The 19,809-nt window shown below is 34.0% G+C and overlaps 1 protein-coding gene across 3 annotated transcripts in view; it reads right to left on the bottom strand.

Annotated features, from left to right (window-relative positions):
* The window catches only part of Mlf1 (myeloid leukemia factor 1), a 42,241-nt gene that overhangs the window by 993 nt on the left and 21,439 nt on the right, over nucleotides 1–19,809 (bottom strand). The window contains exons 2-7 of one of the 3 annotated variants that reach the window (XM_004834514.3): nucleotides 17,705–17,852; nucleotides 14,468–14,512; nucleotides 11,606–11,689; nucleotides 10,381–10,509; nucleotides 8,370–8,529; nucleotides 6,603–6,741 (exon numbers count right to left, since the gene is read on the bottom strand). In XM_004834514.3, the coding sequence (XP_004834571.1) occupies nucleotides 6,603–6,741; nucleotides 8,370–8,529; nucleotides 10,381–10,509; nucleotides 11,606–11,689; nucleotides 14,468–14,512; nucleotides 17,705–17,852 (705 nt within the window). The remainder of the gene's footprint in view (nucleotides 1–6,602; nucleotides 6,742–8,369; nucleotides 8,530–10,380; nucleotides 10,510–11,605; nucleotides 11,690–14,467; nucleotides 14,513–17,704; nucleotides 17,853–19,809) is intronic. The other 2 variants (XM_004834515.3, XM_021253593.2) reach the window with 2 other exon arrangements.

The raw sequence follows: 19,809 nt of genomic DNA, 5'->3' as shown, positions 1-19,809 counted from the left end.
ATCCCTGCACTGCTTATAGCCCATGTCCAAGGAACAAATTGTCATGGAAAGTTTCAGCCCCCTTCTCTCTGCCAAGAAGCCAAGCACAACAGTGGCTGTCAGCCCAGCCGCCAGTGCCCAGTGCCCACCTGTCCCAACTCTCCTCCCACTGGGAGGTGGCCTCCTCAGACCAAGGCATGAAGGAAAGTTCAAGTCAGAGAAGCACTGAGGGAAATGACTGAGTTAGCACCAGGGAGCCTAACAGAGCCCACAGGACAAAGAGGAACAAAGGACAAGTTTCTGGCTGGGGATCTGGAACCCCTGAGGGATCTGTGAGACAGAACCACAAGGGCTTGCTAACAGCGATCTGTGACTGGTGAAATCAGGGTGGAGAAGACACTGTAACAGTGTGGGAGCAGGCACTCTCCCATTGTCCCCCAAATGCCACCAGGCTCTGCACCTGGGTGAGCTCTCTCCTGTCATCCTCAAATAGTACTAAATTCCATGCAGAAAGACATGCTGAGCCCTAAACGCCACTGAATCCATAGGCTGAAAAGAGACTCTGACACTACAAAAACAACAAGAAAATATGAAAGTTTGGTTCAAGAGCTCCTAGATTACTAAAACAACTAACCTAAGAACTACAGGAATAAAGGAAAAGCTAAAGAACAAAACTAAAGGTATAAAAAAACTTATTTGCCAAAATCATTGCAGAAAACTTTCCAAATCTAGAAACTAAAATGGATACCCAGGATAAGTTAAGTGTTTAGAACTCCAAATAGACATGATCAGAAAAGAAGCTTTCCACAAGACATCATAGTCAAAATCCCAGAAATCCAGAACAAAGAATACTAAACGCCATTAGAAAAAAATGTCAATTAACTTATAAAGGCAAGCCTATCAGGTTTTGCAACACAAACCTTAAAGGCTAGGAGAGTGTGAAGTTTTTCAAGCCCTTAAAAAAGAAAACCAAAAAACTGCCAATTCAGATTAGTATATCCTGCAAAATTATCCTTAAAGATTGATGGAGAAATAAAAACTCCACAACAAAAAGAATATAAAGAAATTCAGACTGTGGACAGAAGCCACCACCTAAGGTGAAAGCTGCATTAGCTCCCAGGCTATCTCCCCACCTGTAGAGTCCACACCCTGGCTGTGGCCACCCAGCTACTCCAAGCCCGCTCTGCATTTTGTTTCTTCTTGGCACAGGGCAGCAGAGGCACCAACCAATGGACTTGACTAGATAGAGGATGAGGCCAGCGTCCAGGGAGAGAAGGTAAGCTGGAGGGTCAGCAGGTCCAGGGAGAAATAAGACAGGCCAGCAGCACTAGCCTCAAGAAAAGCCCATGGCTATCATAAACTACAAAAATGGCACAGGGTTTTACTCCAAAAGTGGTTCCTTCAGGGCAGGATAGAGTTGGAGAAAACAGTGCAGTGCCTACCATATTGCAGAGGGTTTAATCAGGAGCCATTCTGGGAAGGGGTTAATTGTTTAAGAGTGAATCATAGAACAACTTCAGGGTTTCCAGCATTACTTTACCACAGTGACAGGGTAAGAGACAGCCACAGAGAAAGTACAGGCTAGAAATAGACCTCTGAAGAGTTTAACCTCAGGCTGGAAAGGATATGGTCTAGGAGACTGCTTGAAGCTTTACCCGACTACTTACATCCAGCAGAAACAAGTGGTCTGACTGATACACTAATGTGAGCAAGAACACACCTTAGCTTCGACAGTTGCCTCAGTGTGGGGTGTGTGGACAGAGGGGCCTCTGGAGCAGGGGGCACACCTCACAAACCCACAAGCCATAAAAAGGCAGATGGAGAAAAATGTGACTTGCTGAATTCCAAGACTGCAGATCCTGGAAAGAAACCACTCATTCAAAAACACAGAGAAAAAAAATTTTTGACTGAATTTTTTTTTCTCTTATTGTCATTGGTTATTTGGAGTTTGGGTTTTCCCCCCCTTTTTTCCTTTTTTCCTCCTTTTAATTTTTTCCTTCTTTTTCTTTTTAAAATTTTGTTCTTGTTTCTTTTCTGTTACTCTTATCTAATTCTATTAATTTTTTACTCCTTAATAGGATCCTTTAGCCAAGTTTTCTCTCCTCTTTCTCATCTTTCATTGATTAAATTTTCAAATTTTACTTTTTTAATTCTCTCATTTCCTGCCCCCTCTTATCTTTACTAGGATAGCCATTAGCTTTATTTATTTTTAGGTAGTTAACTCTATGCCATTTATGTTGAATAGTTTTCTATTGCTTATGAAACTATAGTTGGTGCATTCAGTACATATTTATTGTATGTCAATATTTCATTTGTCTCAGTGTTCATACTATAATTAGAGATCTTTTTTCTATGATTAAAAGTGTTACATTATTGGTTTTAGGATATGTCAATATCCAGTTTGCATTTGATGCTATTATTGTTGCTGATTTGATTCCTATTACCAGAGTGGCATAATTGTTGCTATTAATTGGTTTTCTCTCTATGTCAATATCTGGATTGCCTTTGTGTCATTAACAATGGTGTGGCCCATTCCTAGAGAACTGGGTGCTAGGCTAATTACACTGCACCCTCCCCTCTCAAATTAACAGAGGTGGTTAGATCTTGAGACAGAGGCAAAAATCTATAGTTAGCCACTCCCAGAGTGCATCAGTGAAAAGCAGACACTAACTACAAAGGTCTCCATTCTAGCAACAAAATGTTTCTACTATAATCAACCTGCAAACCTCAGTAAAAAAAACACAAAAAATAAATGGAATCACATAAAATTAAAAAGCTTCTGCACAGCAAAGGAAACAGTCAACAGAGTGAAGAGACAACCCACAGAATGGGAAAAAAAATTTTGCCAGCTATTCCTTGGACAGGAGATTAAGAACTAGAATATATGAAAAATTAAAAAAATAGACCCCCTAAAATAAAAGATTCGGTAAAAAAATTGGCAACTGAACAGACACTTTGCAGAAGAAGTACAAATGATCAATAAATACATGAAAAAACATTCAGCAATTTTGGCTATTACAGAAATGCAAATAAAAAGCACACGATTTTACCTTACTCCAATAAGAATGGCTGTTATTAAGAATGCATAAAACAAATTCTGGCCAAGTTGTGGAGAAAAAGGAACCCTTCTACCATGTAGGTGTGAATGTAAACTAGTACAACCACTATGGAAATCAGTATGGAGATCTCTCTCTCTCTCTCTCTCTCTCTCTCTCTCTCTCTCTCTCTCTCTCTCTCTTTTGAGACAAGGTCTTGTTATGTAGTTCAGGCTGGCTTTGAACTCACTATGTAGTCCAGGCTAGTTTTGAACTCATAGTAATCCTCCTGCTTCAGCTTCCCTAGTTCTGGGATTACAGGTGTGTGTCATCATGCCCAGCTTGAAGATTTCTCAAAAAAACTAAAACTAAAAATGGCATTTGACTCAACTATACATCATCTGGGTATCTTTCTAAAAGAGTTAAAGGTATCATATTACAGTGATACAGGCATATCCATGTTTAGAGCAGCACAATTCATAATAGGTAAATCTTGGAAGTAGGATATATGTCCATCAATAGATGAATGAATATAGAAAATGTGATATTTATAAACAGCAGACTACTACACTGCCATAAAGAAGAATAAACGAGTTATTTGTTAAAAAACCCAGATGCATCGAGACCACAATGGTAAGTAAAATAAATCAGACACACGTTTAAATATACAGAAACCCAAAATATAAAGGACAACATGAACGATAGAAGATAAGAAATAGGGAGATAGATCTTTTGCAAAAGAGAAGAGGACCAAGAGATGGAGGGAGGGAGGAAGGAAAAGGGGAGTGGAAGTGAAAAAAGAATTAAGAAGTATCATGTACATGTACCAACTCCCCATGAGGAATGTGATCATTATGTACTGTGAAGATATATTAATAAAAAAAATTCATGGCCACCAAACTAGCACTGCAGAAAACACTCAAGGGAATTCTAAACGGAAATAGTGAGTGCAACATCACCAAATAGCCCAAAGGAAAGAATACTTCTAAAAGAGTAGTTAAACAAAAAGAAAAAAATCAGCATTGAAAAAATACTATAATGACAGAACTAGTAAAAACTTGTCAATAATAATGCTCCCTGTTAATGATCTTAATTCCCCTAATCAAAAAAACACAGACTGGCAGACTCATTCAAAAGACAAAACCGAACTATGTGTTGCCTACAAGAAACATACCTCATGGGCCAGGGATTTAGCTCAGTGGTTCCGTCACCTGCCTTGCAAGAGCAAGGTCCCGAGTTTGATCCCCAGTACCAAAAAAAAGAGAAACATACTTCACCATAAAGAAATACAGACTTGAAGTGAAAGATGTAAAATACTCCAAGCAAACTAGTGCCCAAAAGCAAGTAAGAGTAACTATCCTAATATCAGACAAAGTGGACTTCAAGCCAAAACTGATTAGAAGAGACAAAGAAGGTCTGGTATTGGGTACAATTGGTCGTGGGTACAATTCAATAGGAAGAGATAATAATTATAAATATATATGCACTAAATGTCAGCATACTTAATTGCATAAAATAAAAACTTCATTATTTAAAAGGATAGACACCAATACAATTACAGTGTGGGAGTTTAATAGTTCTCATAAATAGGTGAACCAAGAAAAATTCAACAAAGAAATATCAGAGTTGAACCATGCTACTGAACAAAAGGACCTGATATCTATAGAATGCTTTATCTAAAAGCAGTGTTATAATATTCTTCTCAGCAGCCCATGGAACTTTCTCCAAAATAGAGTATCTTCGGTTATAAAGTATATTTAAATAAATACAAAAGAACTGAAATAACCTCTTGCAACCTATCATATCACAATGGAATGAAACTAGAAATCCACAGTACAAGAAACCACAGAAATTTCACAAACACATGAAAATTAAATGATACTTTCCGGAATAATCAATGGGTTACAGAAGAAATCAGGGAAGAAATTGAAAAATTCCTAGACTCCAGTGACAATTGAAGTACAATACACCAAAACCTGTGGAACACAATAAAGGAGTTCTAAGAGGGAAGTTTTGCTCTACATTAGAAAAGTAGAATATTATTGAATAAATAATCTAATGTTGATGCATTTCAAGGTCCTAGAAAAGCAAAAGCAATCCAAACCTCAAACCTATAGAAAGTAATTATAAAGATCAGAGCAGATATCAATAAAGTGGAGACTAAATAATACAAGATCAATGAATCACAAAATAGCTTCTTTCAAAGTATAAATAAGATCAGTGAACCTTTAGCCAGACTTAGCAAAGGAAGAAAAGATCTATTTCAATGCAATTAGAAATGAAAAGACAAAAACTCACAATGGACATTGCTGAAATCCAGAGGATTATAAGAAACTATTTTCAAAACTTATAGTCCAATGAACTGAAGAATCTAAAAGAAATGGATAAATTTCTAGACACATGACTTACCAAAGTTGAACTAAGAAGATATAAAAGTCCTGAGCAGACTGATTATAGGTGATGAATTTGAGGCAGTAATAAAACTCTAGCAACTAGGAAAAGCCCAGGATCTGATGGATTCATTGCTGAAATTTGCCAGAACTTCAGAGAAAAACTAATGCCAATACTTCTCAAACTCTTATAAAATTGAAAGAAAAAGAACACTGCCAAATTCATTCCTTGATGCTAGCATTACCCAATACCAAAACTAGGTGTTAGGGTTTAGATCTAGACTGTTCTCCAAAAGCCTCCTGTGTTCAGAGGTGGGGCTTGTGGGAAATGACTGGATCATGGGTGTGCTATACTCACGGGCACAGGCAAGAACTTCCTGAACAAAATCCCAATTGCACAAGAAATAATTCCAAGAACAACAAATGGGATTATATCAAATTTAAGTTTCTGCACAGCAAAGGAAACAATCAACATAGTGAAGAGACAATCTACAGAATGGGAAAAATTTTTTGCCAGCTACTCTTCAGAGAGGACTAATATCTAGAATATATAAAAATAACACATAAAAAATTGGGTGCCCCCTAAAACAGAAGATCATTCAAAAATAGAAGAAGAGGCACAAGTGGCTAATAGATACATGAAAAATGTTTAGCACCTTTGGCCATTAGGGAAATACAAATCAAAACAACAGCAAGATTCCATGTTATCCCAGTAAAAATGGTTCTCCTGAAGGACTCAAAACACAACAAATAAAAGATGTTAGCACATGAAATTCTGAACAGACTTCTGATTTACTTGATACCCACTTATCAATGCTTCTGTAATGGTCTCTATCTTCTTTTGCAACCCTCCAGTTTCTTATATCCTATAACAGATTTCTGTTTTAAGTCCTGGCTAGGCCTGTGTCTCTCTGGAGAATAATTTCAATAGGAATAGTTATTGTTTTCCATTTTTATCAGAGAACAAAATTAATTTATAATTCCAGAATAGTATTAAATGTATAATGATCCTTTATTTTAATATATGGTTTCAAGACATTTATTTTCCTTAGCTATTTCAAGGGAAGCTAAAGCTTTTGCAAAATTTTTCCAAAATATCTAATACACATGAAATATGTGTACCCTCAACAGAGATATTACATAGCATAACATATCTTCTAAGTCTTCTTTAAACATACTGTTTAGAAATAACTTTTACCTTTTTTTAAGTTCTCTGGTTCCAGAATTCTCATGACCAACACTTTGCATTCTAGCGTTTTCTAGATTGTGCCATTGTCTCCCTGGCTTGTACTTCAGAATCTCATTTTGCCACTCATCATCAAATGCGTGAGCATCACCTACATTAAATATAAAAATAAAGAGAATATATACTTAGGTATCAACTGTCAGTAAGTGCTTTGCTTCCCCCCACTCCATGCTGGCCTGGTGTTTTCATTAGCTTACCTTTAAGACAGAGGCAGGAAGCTATTTCAAATACAAAGGTCTTTGGTTAGGATAATATTCCCTTTCCTATTGTTCCCCTACTCCTACGGATGATCTGGTTTTTCACTCACCTGTCTGGCTATCATTTTATTCTACCCAATGGACTGGCTGACCCAATTACACTCAATCACAGTTTGTCTCTGAATCATCTGACAGTGGTGTTCCTGTACTGGGACGCTCTTTCTGTGGCTAGCATCCCTATTCACCTCATCATCCTCCTGTTTAACTTGACCTCATGAGTTCTGTTGTCAATTTCCAAAGACGAGTTATCAATTTGACTGCCAGTTTATGGTGTTATGGAAGTAAGCAATCTAACTTCCATAACAGCAATGATACATAGATGATAGCTTCTGTTCTTTCACATTACCCTTATCATAATGTACTCCTAAACTAAAGTTTTCTCCAACATGTTACTTATTGTGAAACAGTCAATATAAATTTAGATTATAAAATTATAACATTACAATTAAAGAAAGGTCAAGATATTGTGGCTTCCATCTTATTGCATAAGAATAATTTTATCAAACCTACTTCGGTAGAATTTCTTTTTCTAAAATAATATAGAAATTTAAACCTTTTACTCTGATAAAGCATTACTCAAAATAGATTCTTAAAATAGATGAGTGTGCCTACATTTCAATATAATTTCACTTTTAAATTAAAATACAAATAATTGAATATTACTATTAAAATAAAATTAATAAAATTTGATTTAAATTGTTAATATATTTTAGTATTCTTAAAACTATAATGAGAAGGGTTAGGACATTAGAAAGCCCTAAAAGCATTGAAGAATGAATGTAAATCTAGAAAATGAAAGACTTACTTGATAAGATATATATTATCTAGGATACACCAGGAATTAAAAACTATACAAAAATCCAAGTTTTCAAACTACAAAATGGTTTAACTAAATTATAACCTATTCATGATATAACATTTAGGTTATCAGTTATGATGTTTTTTAAAAAATAATATGATGGGTGATTTTTACAATTAGAATGGTGAATTAAAATAAGTACACTATAAACTATATATAAACACTAATTTGAAAAAAATTATGTGTTTACACATACATAAAACTATTAAGAATAAACACACTAACCCAATAATAGTATTTATTTGGAGTTGGCATTATAGATGATTTTTATTTTCTTCATATTTTTCAAATATACTCCCTTGATAAAAAATACTTAAGAACTCATTTTACCTATTGGTAATATTACTAAATAACAATGCAAAAATTCTATTTTCTAAGCATAAAACAAGAAAATAAATGATACCCCACATTGCCAAAAAACACTGTAAAAACATCATTGTTAAATGATTAAACCACAATTTTATTACTTTGACAGAGCTTTCCTCATACATATTCCTCATAACCTACATCTTATGAAATGTTTCTGTAAGAAAATTAATCAAGTTCTACAAATGCAGCTGATAGCTTAACTTTATAGGAAAGAATACTTTTGTAATAACTTACTTTCACTCATATTGATGAACTCTTGATTGACCTCTTCGTCTCCAGTCTTCTTGTTCTTTGACTTTTTAATAACATGAGCTCGGTCATGGATATGATGACCAACAGCCATTTTTTCTAGTCCACTGTCAGAATCTCTCATTGCTCTCCTGGTTTCTTTTATCTGTAAAAATAAAATAAAAATTATATATAAATTGACTTAGTTCTAAATTTCTTAGAGTTCTGTCACTTAATAAAGTAATGCCATAGATCTAACCCTCTAAAAATAATGAGTAACTAGCTGGGTGTTGTGGCACAGACCTGTAATATCAGCACTCTGGGAGGCTGAGGCAGGAGGATCACAAGATCAAGTCCCTCCTGGCCAACTTGTAATTTAGAGAGATCCTATCTTAAAATAAAAAAAAGAGCTGGGGATATAGCTCAATGTGAAGGCTCCACATTTCTATCCCTAGTACCACATTAAAAAAAAAAAGAGTAACTATACTCAATTCTATTATCAGCTTACAGTAAAATTGTGGTAATAGGTCTCTGATATTTTTTGAAATGTTTAAAATAAAAATGTCTAGGACAAACATAATGAATACAATTTAACCTTTTTCCAAATTATAATAAAATATTAAATAAAGAAGGAGTTAATTATATAAAACTCAGTGCCTTTAACACTGTCTTTGACAAGGTAATAGATGGAAGTGGATGCTACATTCCTACAAGTAATGGCAACTACTCATCAATCATGTTGATGGCTTGAATCTCATCATTCCCCCCATGAACTCTATGAAGCATTATTAGAATATTTATGATTTCAAAAGATTAACATTTTGAGAGATCTTTAATTATATCATTTATATAAGACTGTCATTTTTAGCAAGTCAAGATTAAAATGTCTATGATGAATTTGCAGAACTATGGCAAGGGTATTGTTAAAGGTATGTGCTTATATGTGGGAACTAAAAAATTAAATCAGATTCCTTAGTGTAGAAAACCTAAAATTTTACTGTAAGTCCTAATAAGGAAATGGAGGAATGGGAATACTCACACCACAATTTGTAGAAGCCAACAGTTTTAATCACTGTGGTAACCTGGTAATTTCTAGATAAAGATGAATGTGCACATACCCTATAACCCAGCAATACCATTCTTAGATCTTTTACAAGAGACCTGTATAAGGATGAATTAGTGCAAAATTAGATACACTTACATATCTATCAACAGAAAAATGGATACAAATTTGTGCTTTGTTTATATTTTGAGTAATATATAGAAGTTAAATCAGAGAAACCAGGACTATATGTATCAACTTGAATAAATCTCAGAAGCATATTGCTGAGCAAGGATAAGCTGCAAGGACATATGCAATAATAATACCATTCATATAAAGTTCAGAGTCCTAAAGAAATAGTCCATTATGTTTTATGATGTGTATATAAATAGTAAAATTATTAAAATATGCATAATAATGATAAACTTCAGACACAGGAAAATGGTTGAGAAACAGAAAAGGGACCTGGAAGGAGTACAGCAGGAGCTTTAATTGTATCTGTAATATTTTTGCTTAAAAAGAAAACAAAACAAGAGACAACTTGAAACAAATAGAGAAAAATGTTATGATTTGACTATACTGGGTGGCAGGGATATGGATATTCATTATATATCCTTTCTGTACACTTGAAACATTTCATTTAGTTAACAAGTTAACTATAGGTAGGTTACTTCATGAAACAAGGGTTTCCTATTATTATTATCTTGTCAGTATGTGAAGATGAAAATAATCAATGGATAATTACATAAAAGTCATCCTCACAGAGATGGGGGCAGAGAGGACAAACAAAATGCTATATACTAAATACAATTGAACTTTAATGGTTTTCCCAGTGATGAATGCCTTACTTACTACCATGTCTCTGTCCCCATCTTTCCACTCTTTACCAAATCAATTTAGTAATTCATATTTTATGTAGGGAATCTATTACCCCACAACTTTATAAACCTCTAAGAATGACTGTAAAATACTTACTCCTCCTGGAGCCCTACGGGTTTGAGTTGAGGCCTGGAAAACCTTTGGTGGTTCATCTCCTGTTTTGGAGTAAGTCATAACTGAGGAAGAACAAAATGAATGTCCATTTGGATCTACTGAAAGGTGATCCTACAGGCATAAAGATATTATAAACTCAGGGTCAGATCAAATACAAAGAATTAATGCCAAAGGAGTCAAAGTAACAAAACTAGCTATCTGTTCTACTAAGAATAGCATTCTACCAATACACTTTATCCAACTGTCACCTCCATAGCCTACTTCACTTTTGATACAAATTTCCACCCTTTGTAAAATATAACAAGTGATCTGCTCAGATATTCTTTAAGTCTTTGTGCCTTATATTTAAATAAAGTTGCTATGCCCTTAAAACCTGTGATACTTCCACAGTCTGTGGTTGATTCTTACGTACAATATTGTCAATGTTGAGTTGATCAGCTATGTTCCAAGAAGTTTCATTTGAGCATTCTGAAATGATTCATAAAATCCAAACTGGATAACTAAATGATTTAAATTGTTATTTTTATTTTACTATGAGTAGGAAAGTATGAGTATTAGTACTAGCTTATAAGTACAGTATTTGGATTGTATGGATCTAATCTACTACCTAAACATTATTCCTGAAATTTGTTTTCAGAGTTTTAGTAAAATGTAATGTCTTAGGTGCTACAAATCCTTTTAAGTAAACAGGTTATAAATAATGAAAACATGAATATTCATATAAAATGTCCATTTACAAGAGCAACTCAGCAGAACAAATGTTTTTAAAGGCTGAATTTAAAAAATTGTGAACATTAACCAATGTTATTTTTCAGAATTGTAGGTTTTGAAGTAAATTTAGTAGGATATGACTAGGATTCTTTTTTCTTTTTTCTTTTTTTTTTTTTTTTTTTTTTTTTGGTACAGGGGATTGAACTTGGGTCCTCGTGCTTACACAGCAAGAGGCAAAACCACTGAGCTAAATCCCCGGCCCCAGTGACCAGGATTTTTAAAACATGCGGTAAAATAGAAACTATTGGCACATACTGTAAGTAGTATATTCATTTTTTCATGAAAACTTTGTTTCTTATATAGAGTGTACAACTGCTATGTAAAGGTTACTCATGTAAGATTTGTTTTTTGGTTATGGACTATAGTTTGAAAGTCACTATAACAGGGTACCAATAACTGAAAACAATATTCTCATCACCTTATATTTAGTACTTACAAAGTTTCTTTGTAATTCCTGCATACCGTTTCGCATATTTAACATCATTCGGTCCATTGCCTGAAAAGGGCTGACATCTGTATGCTATAGAATATTAGGAAGTAATGGTATTAACTACAAGTACAACACAAAAGAGCAAGTCAATATTCCCAAAACAGCTGAAACAAATTTTTCCCAATTCATTACGTTGGATCTTATGCACCAATCAACCAGGCAGAAATAATTTAAGGACTATCCAATGAGAGTAATTTGTTAAAGGAAAAATTGAAGCAGATGCAAAATCCCAAGCAGCCAGCACAAATGATTAGGGAACTTAGGGCACCCTAAAACTATAAATTATATCACACATTTATAAATGCATGTAAATATGAATATACATACATATATCATTTGTCAGCATTCTTAAATAATTTTGATAATATTAAATACTGAATGGCAATATTTTGGGGCTGGAACAGTACTAGCATAAGATAGCTTTTAAATTCTTCCTTCTTTCCTCTCAATATCCCATCATGCAAATAAGTAAAACTTGAGTACCTCCACCAGTATCACATGGCTGATAGAAGCTGCCTCTCAAGTAGCCAGTCCTCGTCTCACTACTTAGGGTCCAAGTGAAAGAGATCAATCCACTGTACCAATACACCTTCAGTTTGCTGCCTACTGAAGGATCAGTAGGCCACACCCTCAAAGCATGAGGTATGCCCTTTAAGAAGAACAGTAAGAATTTCCCTGGTTTCTCAAGCAAGATTGATTTTGATGTCCAAGGGACATTTGGCAATAACTATATTTACTCTGGGGGGTTAGAAAGGTGAGAAAGGTGTATGATTGCCATCTACTTGGTGGAAGCCTGGGATGCTGTGAAATGCACAAGACAGCTCCCAGAACAAAAAAGTATCTGGTCCAAAATGTTAGTAGTGCTAAAGGTTGAAACACCTTGCTCTAGAAAAATCTGCTATTGATCTTAGATTTTTTTTCACTGGAATACTCACCAAAAAATAAAGGTTAGGCTATACTCTAGTGTGTTTCCTGATGCATCACCTACTATTACAAAACAATGGGAGCTTCTTGGTTAGAAGAGCTCCTTCCTCTGCTCAAGGAGGAGCCTTCTGTATCCTGTGGTTCCATGCTGGTATTTCAGTCTCCCTAGAGATTCTTTGGCTGTGAATCAAGCTTGACCTTGATAAAGAACTATCAAAGGCTTATCTCTGCCTCATTATGTTTTTACTGCTAGTAAAATGGAAAAAAACCAAATTTCTCTTTAGAATCTGCACTCAATATAGTAGGGAATAACAAAGGCACATAGGAGGAGATACTGATACATCTCTGAGTACACAAAGATGTAGCTCAGTAGTAAACTGCTTAACTGCCATGAAGAGGCACAGCAAAAAAAAATCTCTAGCTCAATTCAAACCCACATAGCCAACTCTTTACCTAGACAATCCACAGATGTCTGAAAAGTAAAACACTCCAAACTGAAATGATTGTTTTGACAATCTGCACTTTCATACCTCCATGGAATTACTGCTTTCTGTACTTTAGCTCAGTAGTATTCTCATCTACCTAATATCTCCTGCAGAAAAACAGGCATTATATTTCCTTTCTACCTTTCTATTGCTCCTTCAACCCAATTAATCACCAAATTCTAGCCACTCATCTCTCTTTCAAATGAGATATTTTTTTCTCTATAACCATGGCCATTACCAAGTACAAGCTATTACTAATACTTTATACAGAATGCTTTCAACAGCCTCTTGACCTCCTTGCTTCCATTGTAGTCCCTTCTTTTTCTTCCCTACAGACACAATGATCTTTAAAACATGAGAATATGAATCTGTTACCACATTAGTGACAAAGTCCATCACCTGCTTCTCCTGCTCTTAAGATAATGTGCATACTCTTCATTATGGCTTGAAGAAGTCTCTGGTTACCTCTTAGCCTTCATCTCTATTAACTAGGGTCAAGTGATCCTAAATATCTTTTACTTCCCTTGGCTCTGGGTCTTTCTATATGCTGTTTCTCTGTGTTGCACACACTCTTTCTTTCTCCATCTGGCTTTTCCTAGCTCTCACTAATCTTTAAGATTTGTGAAGTCTTCTCTACTTGACCCTACCCTAGCCCAAATTACCTCAAAAGGTCTAAGTTAAATGCCTTGTTTCTATCTGTGCTCCCCAGCACACTGAATTTTCTGATCATTTTACTCCTCCCCCCAACAAATTCTGGTCATAAAGGACAAATATATATTAAACTTCAGAGTGAGGAAGAGTTCAAATACAGCATGAAAGAATATAAAGAAACTTTTCACGACAGTATAAATACAAATGCCCCAAAGTCTTGCTGTTCTCTACTGCTCATTAGATGCTTTTGGGTGGACTGGAAACTAGTAACATAAACACAGGACCAAAGCCCAGAGAAACAGGGATGGGAGAAATGACTATTGCAAAGCAGCCTTATTTGTATATGAGCAATAAAGGCAGCATGGACATGCTGGCAACAAAGAACTAAACAAAGCTGCCAATCCGTGCTTTTCAATGTGCTTTTCACCTCTTGGAGAGCTGTCAAAGGCACGTGGAAGTCCTCAACTTTCAAATACAACTATGGGGATTATCTTTGCAAATCCACACATATTTATCTACCAGAATCTATTTTTTATTTTTGAAGATTAACTTTTTATATTTTATGTGACTTACTTCAGAAAACACAAGCCTAAACACTCTAAGTTTAAAACATAAAAGAGAGGTTTTCAGTACAAATACTAAAAAGCCATTAATGAAAGTTAATAAAATGCATGCCAATTCAGTCTGCTTCAGTTCATGAACAGTGAACATTCATCAGAAAATATTGCTTGTGTCTTATGATACGAACCATGCCACCAAAACTGCCGAAAGGCGCAAGAGAAAAGCTTGTTGCCTAGAAAGATATCCAATTAATTTTGGTTACTTATTATATAATAATCCCTGAAAAATATAAAAATATACCATATAAGTACACATTTCAGAAATACCAATATTACAGACCCCTTTAATCAAAAAGTCTCAATGTATATTTTTGAAGTTACTGTATCTGCTTTTATTCATTTTAGAACTTGACAGAAGCCCGACATGCAAATAGGGAAGCCATATACTACTTGAAAATATGACTACTCTAGTAGGGCAGTAGAAAGAAAAAGTATTTGCTATAGATTAACATAAACATTTTTCAAAGGAAATGCAAACTTATACCAAAATTAATTAAAACATCAGGTATGATGATTAAGATTAAATCATCTTTCCTTTGTTCAAGGAAAGAAAAGGATTTTTAAAAGATCCATTAATCTTGTCTTTAAACAATTAAAGATAAAATTTTTATCTACATTAACAAAATTCACAAAGATTGGTAAGTTTATTGGATAAATATTTAATACTTCTTAAAGACCAATTCATAAATGGTTACATAGTAACATATCTTTATTTATTGTATTCTTTGGACATTGTTATAATTAAATAGGAGAAAATTAGATTGCTTCTTTTTGGGTTTTTTTTTTTTTGAGACAGGGTCACACTATGTAGTCTAGGTTGACCTTAAACTCACAATGTAGCCCAGGCTGGCCTTGAACTCATGGAAATCCTCCTGCCTCCTTAGTGCTGGGATTACAGGTGTACACCACCATGCCTGGCTTGGATTTCTTATTAACAAAACAAGGATGAGTCCATATGCTCTTAAACTCCACCAGTCCTATTTAGGTAAATGCCCCAAAACAAATCAAAGTTAGTATTAAAGATAAAAGGCTTAAGACAAATGCTGCTTAATTTTGCCTGACTTTTACCACTTTTTGAGCCATTCACCAATATTCTACTTTTAATTTTTGACCCCTGCTTGTTTGACATGGGTATATAATGAGGGTTAAGTGTCAAAGACTTGCTAATATCCTTGTCATCTTTTCCAAATTATCAAAGAATGATGGTTCATCAAACAACAAAACCTATCTTCCTATGATGAGTCAGCATGAGATATATTCCATGTTGAAACTTCATGATCGGGATAAACTGTTTATAAAAGAGGACTAAAGGAGTGTGTTTGCCACTTCTACCCTGTGAGGACACAGCAAGGAGATGCCACCCATGTATCAGAGAGCAAGCCCTCACTACATAGAGAATCTGCCAGCACCTTGATCTTGAAAATTCCAGCCTCCAGAAGTGTGAGACAAACTTTTATTGTTTATAAGTTATGCAATCTAAGGTATTTTGTTATTATAGCCCAAGTGTGAGAACAAGGGAGCAATTATTTTCATTTTTCATTCCAATGTTATTCTTGGTCTTCTTTTGTATTTAGAATTGTTTTCCTATTTGACTTTTCTTAACACATCATCACATTTATGCAATCATATTATTTCTTCATGTTTTCTTCTTGATTTAAATATAATATGACACATTGGAAAATATAAAGTTCTAAATTATGAATCTTATACACTAAAGTTTCACAGCAATTTCTCTATTTGGCTATATATTTTATTCTACCTCTTATTAAACATTTCAGAAGTATACAGGAAAGAAACATTTACTTCTGCTTTCAGTGGATGACCAGCATAGTTATAGATAATGTGTTCAGGCAGCCTCAATAAGAAATTTTGGGCTGAATTACAAACAGGTCTCATTTCTATACTTTAGAAGCAAGGGAATAAAACTGTCACTTCTTGCTTATTCCACAAAAGCTATAAGTAGCTCATTTATATACATAAATATAAAAACTATATATAACCCTACTCTTTCCTTGCTATGTTTAAAGTAGATATCCAAAATATTTTAATACTCAAATTATTTTAATGCTCATAATTCATTTTCTGCTCTATTTGACAATATTCCTCTGATATTAACTTTATTTTATTTATTTATTTATTTATTTATTTATTTATTTATGGTACCGGGGATTGAACTTGGGACCTTGCACTTGTGAGGTAGGCAGCAGCACCACTGAGCCAAATCCCTGGGTGATATTAACTTTAAACTGTTGAGGAAACTGATCAGCACTAAAAGTATATATGATGATACTACTATTCAATAATTTTAAAAAGCTAATTTGAATGTGAATATACTGCTTGGCAATAATATATATGAAAAAGATGTAAAGATTCATTTTAAGTGGCAAATTAATTGCACTTATCAAACTTCTTAGAAATATCTAAGATATTTTACTTTGGTTATGCTTACTACAAAGAGAAAATATGAAAATGCTTTTCTGGAAGATTTTGGAAGCCTACTACTACTTGACTGATTCAGTGTGTACTAAGTTCCAACATCTACATTTCAACTCCAGATATTCATCTTTATAGAAAGCCGGTGGATTTGTTATTACAGAACTGCCATTCCTGAGGCTGAAAAGGCAATAGAAACAAAAAGCCAAACAACAACAACAAAAAAGAAAATGAATAAGATATATAAACATGTTTTTTAGTTGAATATGTTTATAAACTTCCAGATTTGCTCTCAGATAAGACTTATAAGAATATACTACAGTTGTGCAAGGCTTCTGGGCCATAATTGAGGATTAATCTAAACTTTGAAGGTCTAAGGTATCTATGCAGAAGATCAGTGTTTCCTAGTCCAACAAAGCATTAAACTACAGATTTCAGTACTATTTTAAAATATTTTTTATTTTATTTATTAGTAAATATTTGCCATATATAATGATCACATTCATCATAGGGAATTTGTACCTGTACATATCTTAATTCTTTTTCTTCCCTTTCCCTTCCCTTCCCTTCAACTTTCCTTTTCCTTCTCACTAACAAAGAAGTATGTGGGATCAGGAAAGAAATTTACTTCTGTGTTCTAATTCAAGACATGAGAGAAAGTTATAATGTGAAAATATATGAAAATAATGGTTTAAATTTTGGTTATAATATATAATTCTATGGTCCTAAGGTCCTAGGCCAGTGGAATTTTTATATAAATAATAACTCATTATTCTAGGATTCTATTTTTCAACAGGTCTCCTTCTCTAGGTGATAGATATTTCTGTATCACAAATATTAGTCATATCCTATTATCAAATCCATTTCTGTAATATTTTTCTCAAATTCCTATAGCAATTTCTCACTAAATGTCTTTAAAATAAAGAACTTACAGTCACAGAATCTTCACCATTGTCATGTCTTGTATGATTACGAGTTCTTCGTCTTCCATCAGAGATACTGAGCAAGTCTCTTCCAAAAGGTTCAGAAAAACTTTTCATCATCTGCTGCATACTTTCTCGGTGTGCAAGAAAAGAATCACTGTGGAAAATATACAGAATAATGTAGGATTCTTATAATTTAAATAATCAATAGGCATAATAAATAAGTTTTAATAATACTACAAAGAATTATTTGTAGGTAATACACTTGTTAAGGAGACATAAGAATAATTTAGGAAGACTGAATTATTTCATAAAAAAGACTCACTACTTATAAATCCAACTTATAAAAATCTGTTCTATTTGTTAACCACTATAATTCACTTTTTATACTAAAAATACACATTTAGCTAATGTTGCATAAACATGGTAAATACAAAGTAACACATCTGAGGAAAATGGCAAGAAAGGAAAGAGAGGAAGGAAGGAAGGAAGGAGGGAAAAATCAGAAAAATACAGCTCCCAAGTAGGGGCCACTTTGGGCCATCAACAATGTAGATTCTAATCGGTAATGTAAAATAGGAAGAAAAGGTCCAAAGGGGTAGGGGTAGTGGGAGGGGCAGGGGAAAGGAAAGAAGGGAAAGGAAAAATGATGAAAAATGGAAAAAATGGAAATAAAGTCTTTGTAAATAGGGAAGGGTGGAGGGCATGAAGGGAGGGCTAGGAATGGGGGAAAAATAAGAACCAAGATGCATTATGTAAAGGTACAATTCCCAATGAGAAATGTAATTGTGTTGTATACCTACAATGTACCAATAAAAGAATTTAATACCAAAAAAAAAACAATGTAGATTCTAACAAGGACTAATTCTTACTTATGAAATATGAGCACTGAAAACTATATTATGAACTATAATAAAGACACAATATATATTTTACTAAACAAAGACAAAGGTACAGATAATATATGAGGCTAACTTTTGTTTCTAAGAACTCTGAATACTAGATCTTTTTTTTTGTACCAGGGATCGAATTCAGGACCTTGTGCTTGCGAGGCAGGCGGCAAAACCACTGAGCTACATCCCTGGCCCTAAATACTAGAAATCATCACAGAACAGAAATGTCTGCTAAGTCTTTTTTTAAAAAAATTAACCTCAACCCTTTATTTCCATACATAAAAATAACTTGAAAGGATCTATGAACCTAAATACGAAAGACTAAAACTATAAAACTTTAAGAAGAAATTATAAGGGAAAATGTTTATGAATTTAGGGTAGGTAAGAATTTCCTAGGATATAAAAAACACAATATATATAGAAGAAAAATATTGATAAATGAGATTCCATCAAAATTTAGAACTTTAAATGACATCATTAAGAAAATGAAAAGTAGTCCTTAAACAGACCATATTTATAATGCCTATAACCTATGACCAGAATATATAAAGAACTCTTACATCTCATTAATAGACAACCCAATTAAAAAGTAGACACAAGATGATAAATAGCCAGTACAGCACAAGGAAAGGTGTGCAACACCAGAATCAGAAAAATACTAATCAGTACAATAACAAGATTGAATTATATACACATTAGGGAGATGAAGTTAAAAGTTTTAAAAGAATAAATGTCAGCTTAGGTGTGAACCAGTTAGAACTTTCTAATACTGCTAATGTGAATGTAAAATGATAAAACCATTTTGGAAAACAATTTAGGAATTTCTTGTATTACTGTTAAGAACCAATAGTTCTATTCTTAAGTTTTTACTTGAGGAATGAAAACACATGTTCACAATAGATTTGTACCTACAAGTTGAGTATCCCTTATCTGAAATTCTTGGGACCAGAGTGCTTCAGATTTTCATTTGAAATCCACTTGATCTGCAAAGAGGATAGCTACTATTGCTTTTTTTTCAGGTTCCTGTCACATGGAGTATTGTTTTCCACCCTTTAACTTTCAAACTATGAGTTTCTTTTTGAATTAAATGTGTTTCTTGTATGCAGCATATTGTTAGATCTCGCTTGTTGACCCATTCTGCCAGTCTATTTCTTTTGGTTGGTGAATTGAGACCATTACATTGATGGTTATAACTCATACATATTGACTTATCATTGTCAT

This window comes from Heterocephalus glaber, unplaced genomic scaffold (genome assembly GCF_053883595.1).
Source record: "Heterocephalus glaber isolate CG9 unplaced genomic scaffold, H.glaber_assembly_v1.0 deba00001504, whole genome shotgun sequence".
In the NCBI taxonomy this organism is placed as follows: Eukaryota; Metazoa; Chordata; class Mammalia; order Rodentia; family Bathyergidae; genus Heterocephalus; species Heterocephalus glaber.
This window is presented reverse-complemented; position numbering and strand designations above follow the sequence as displayed.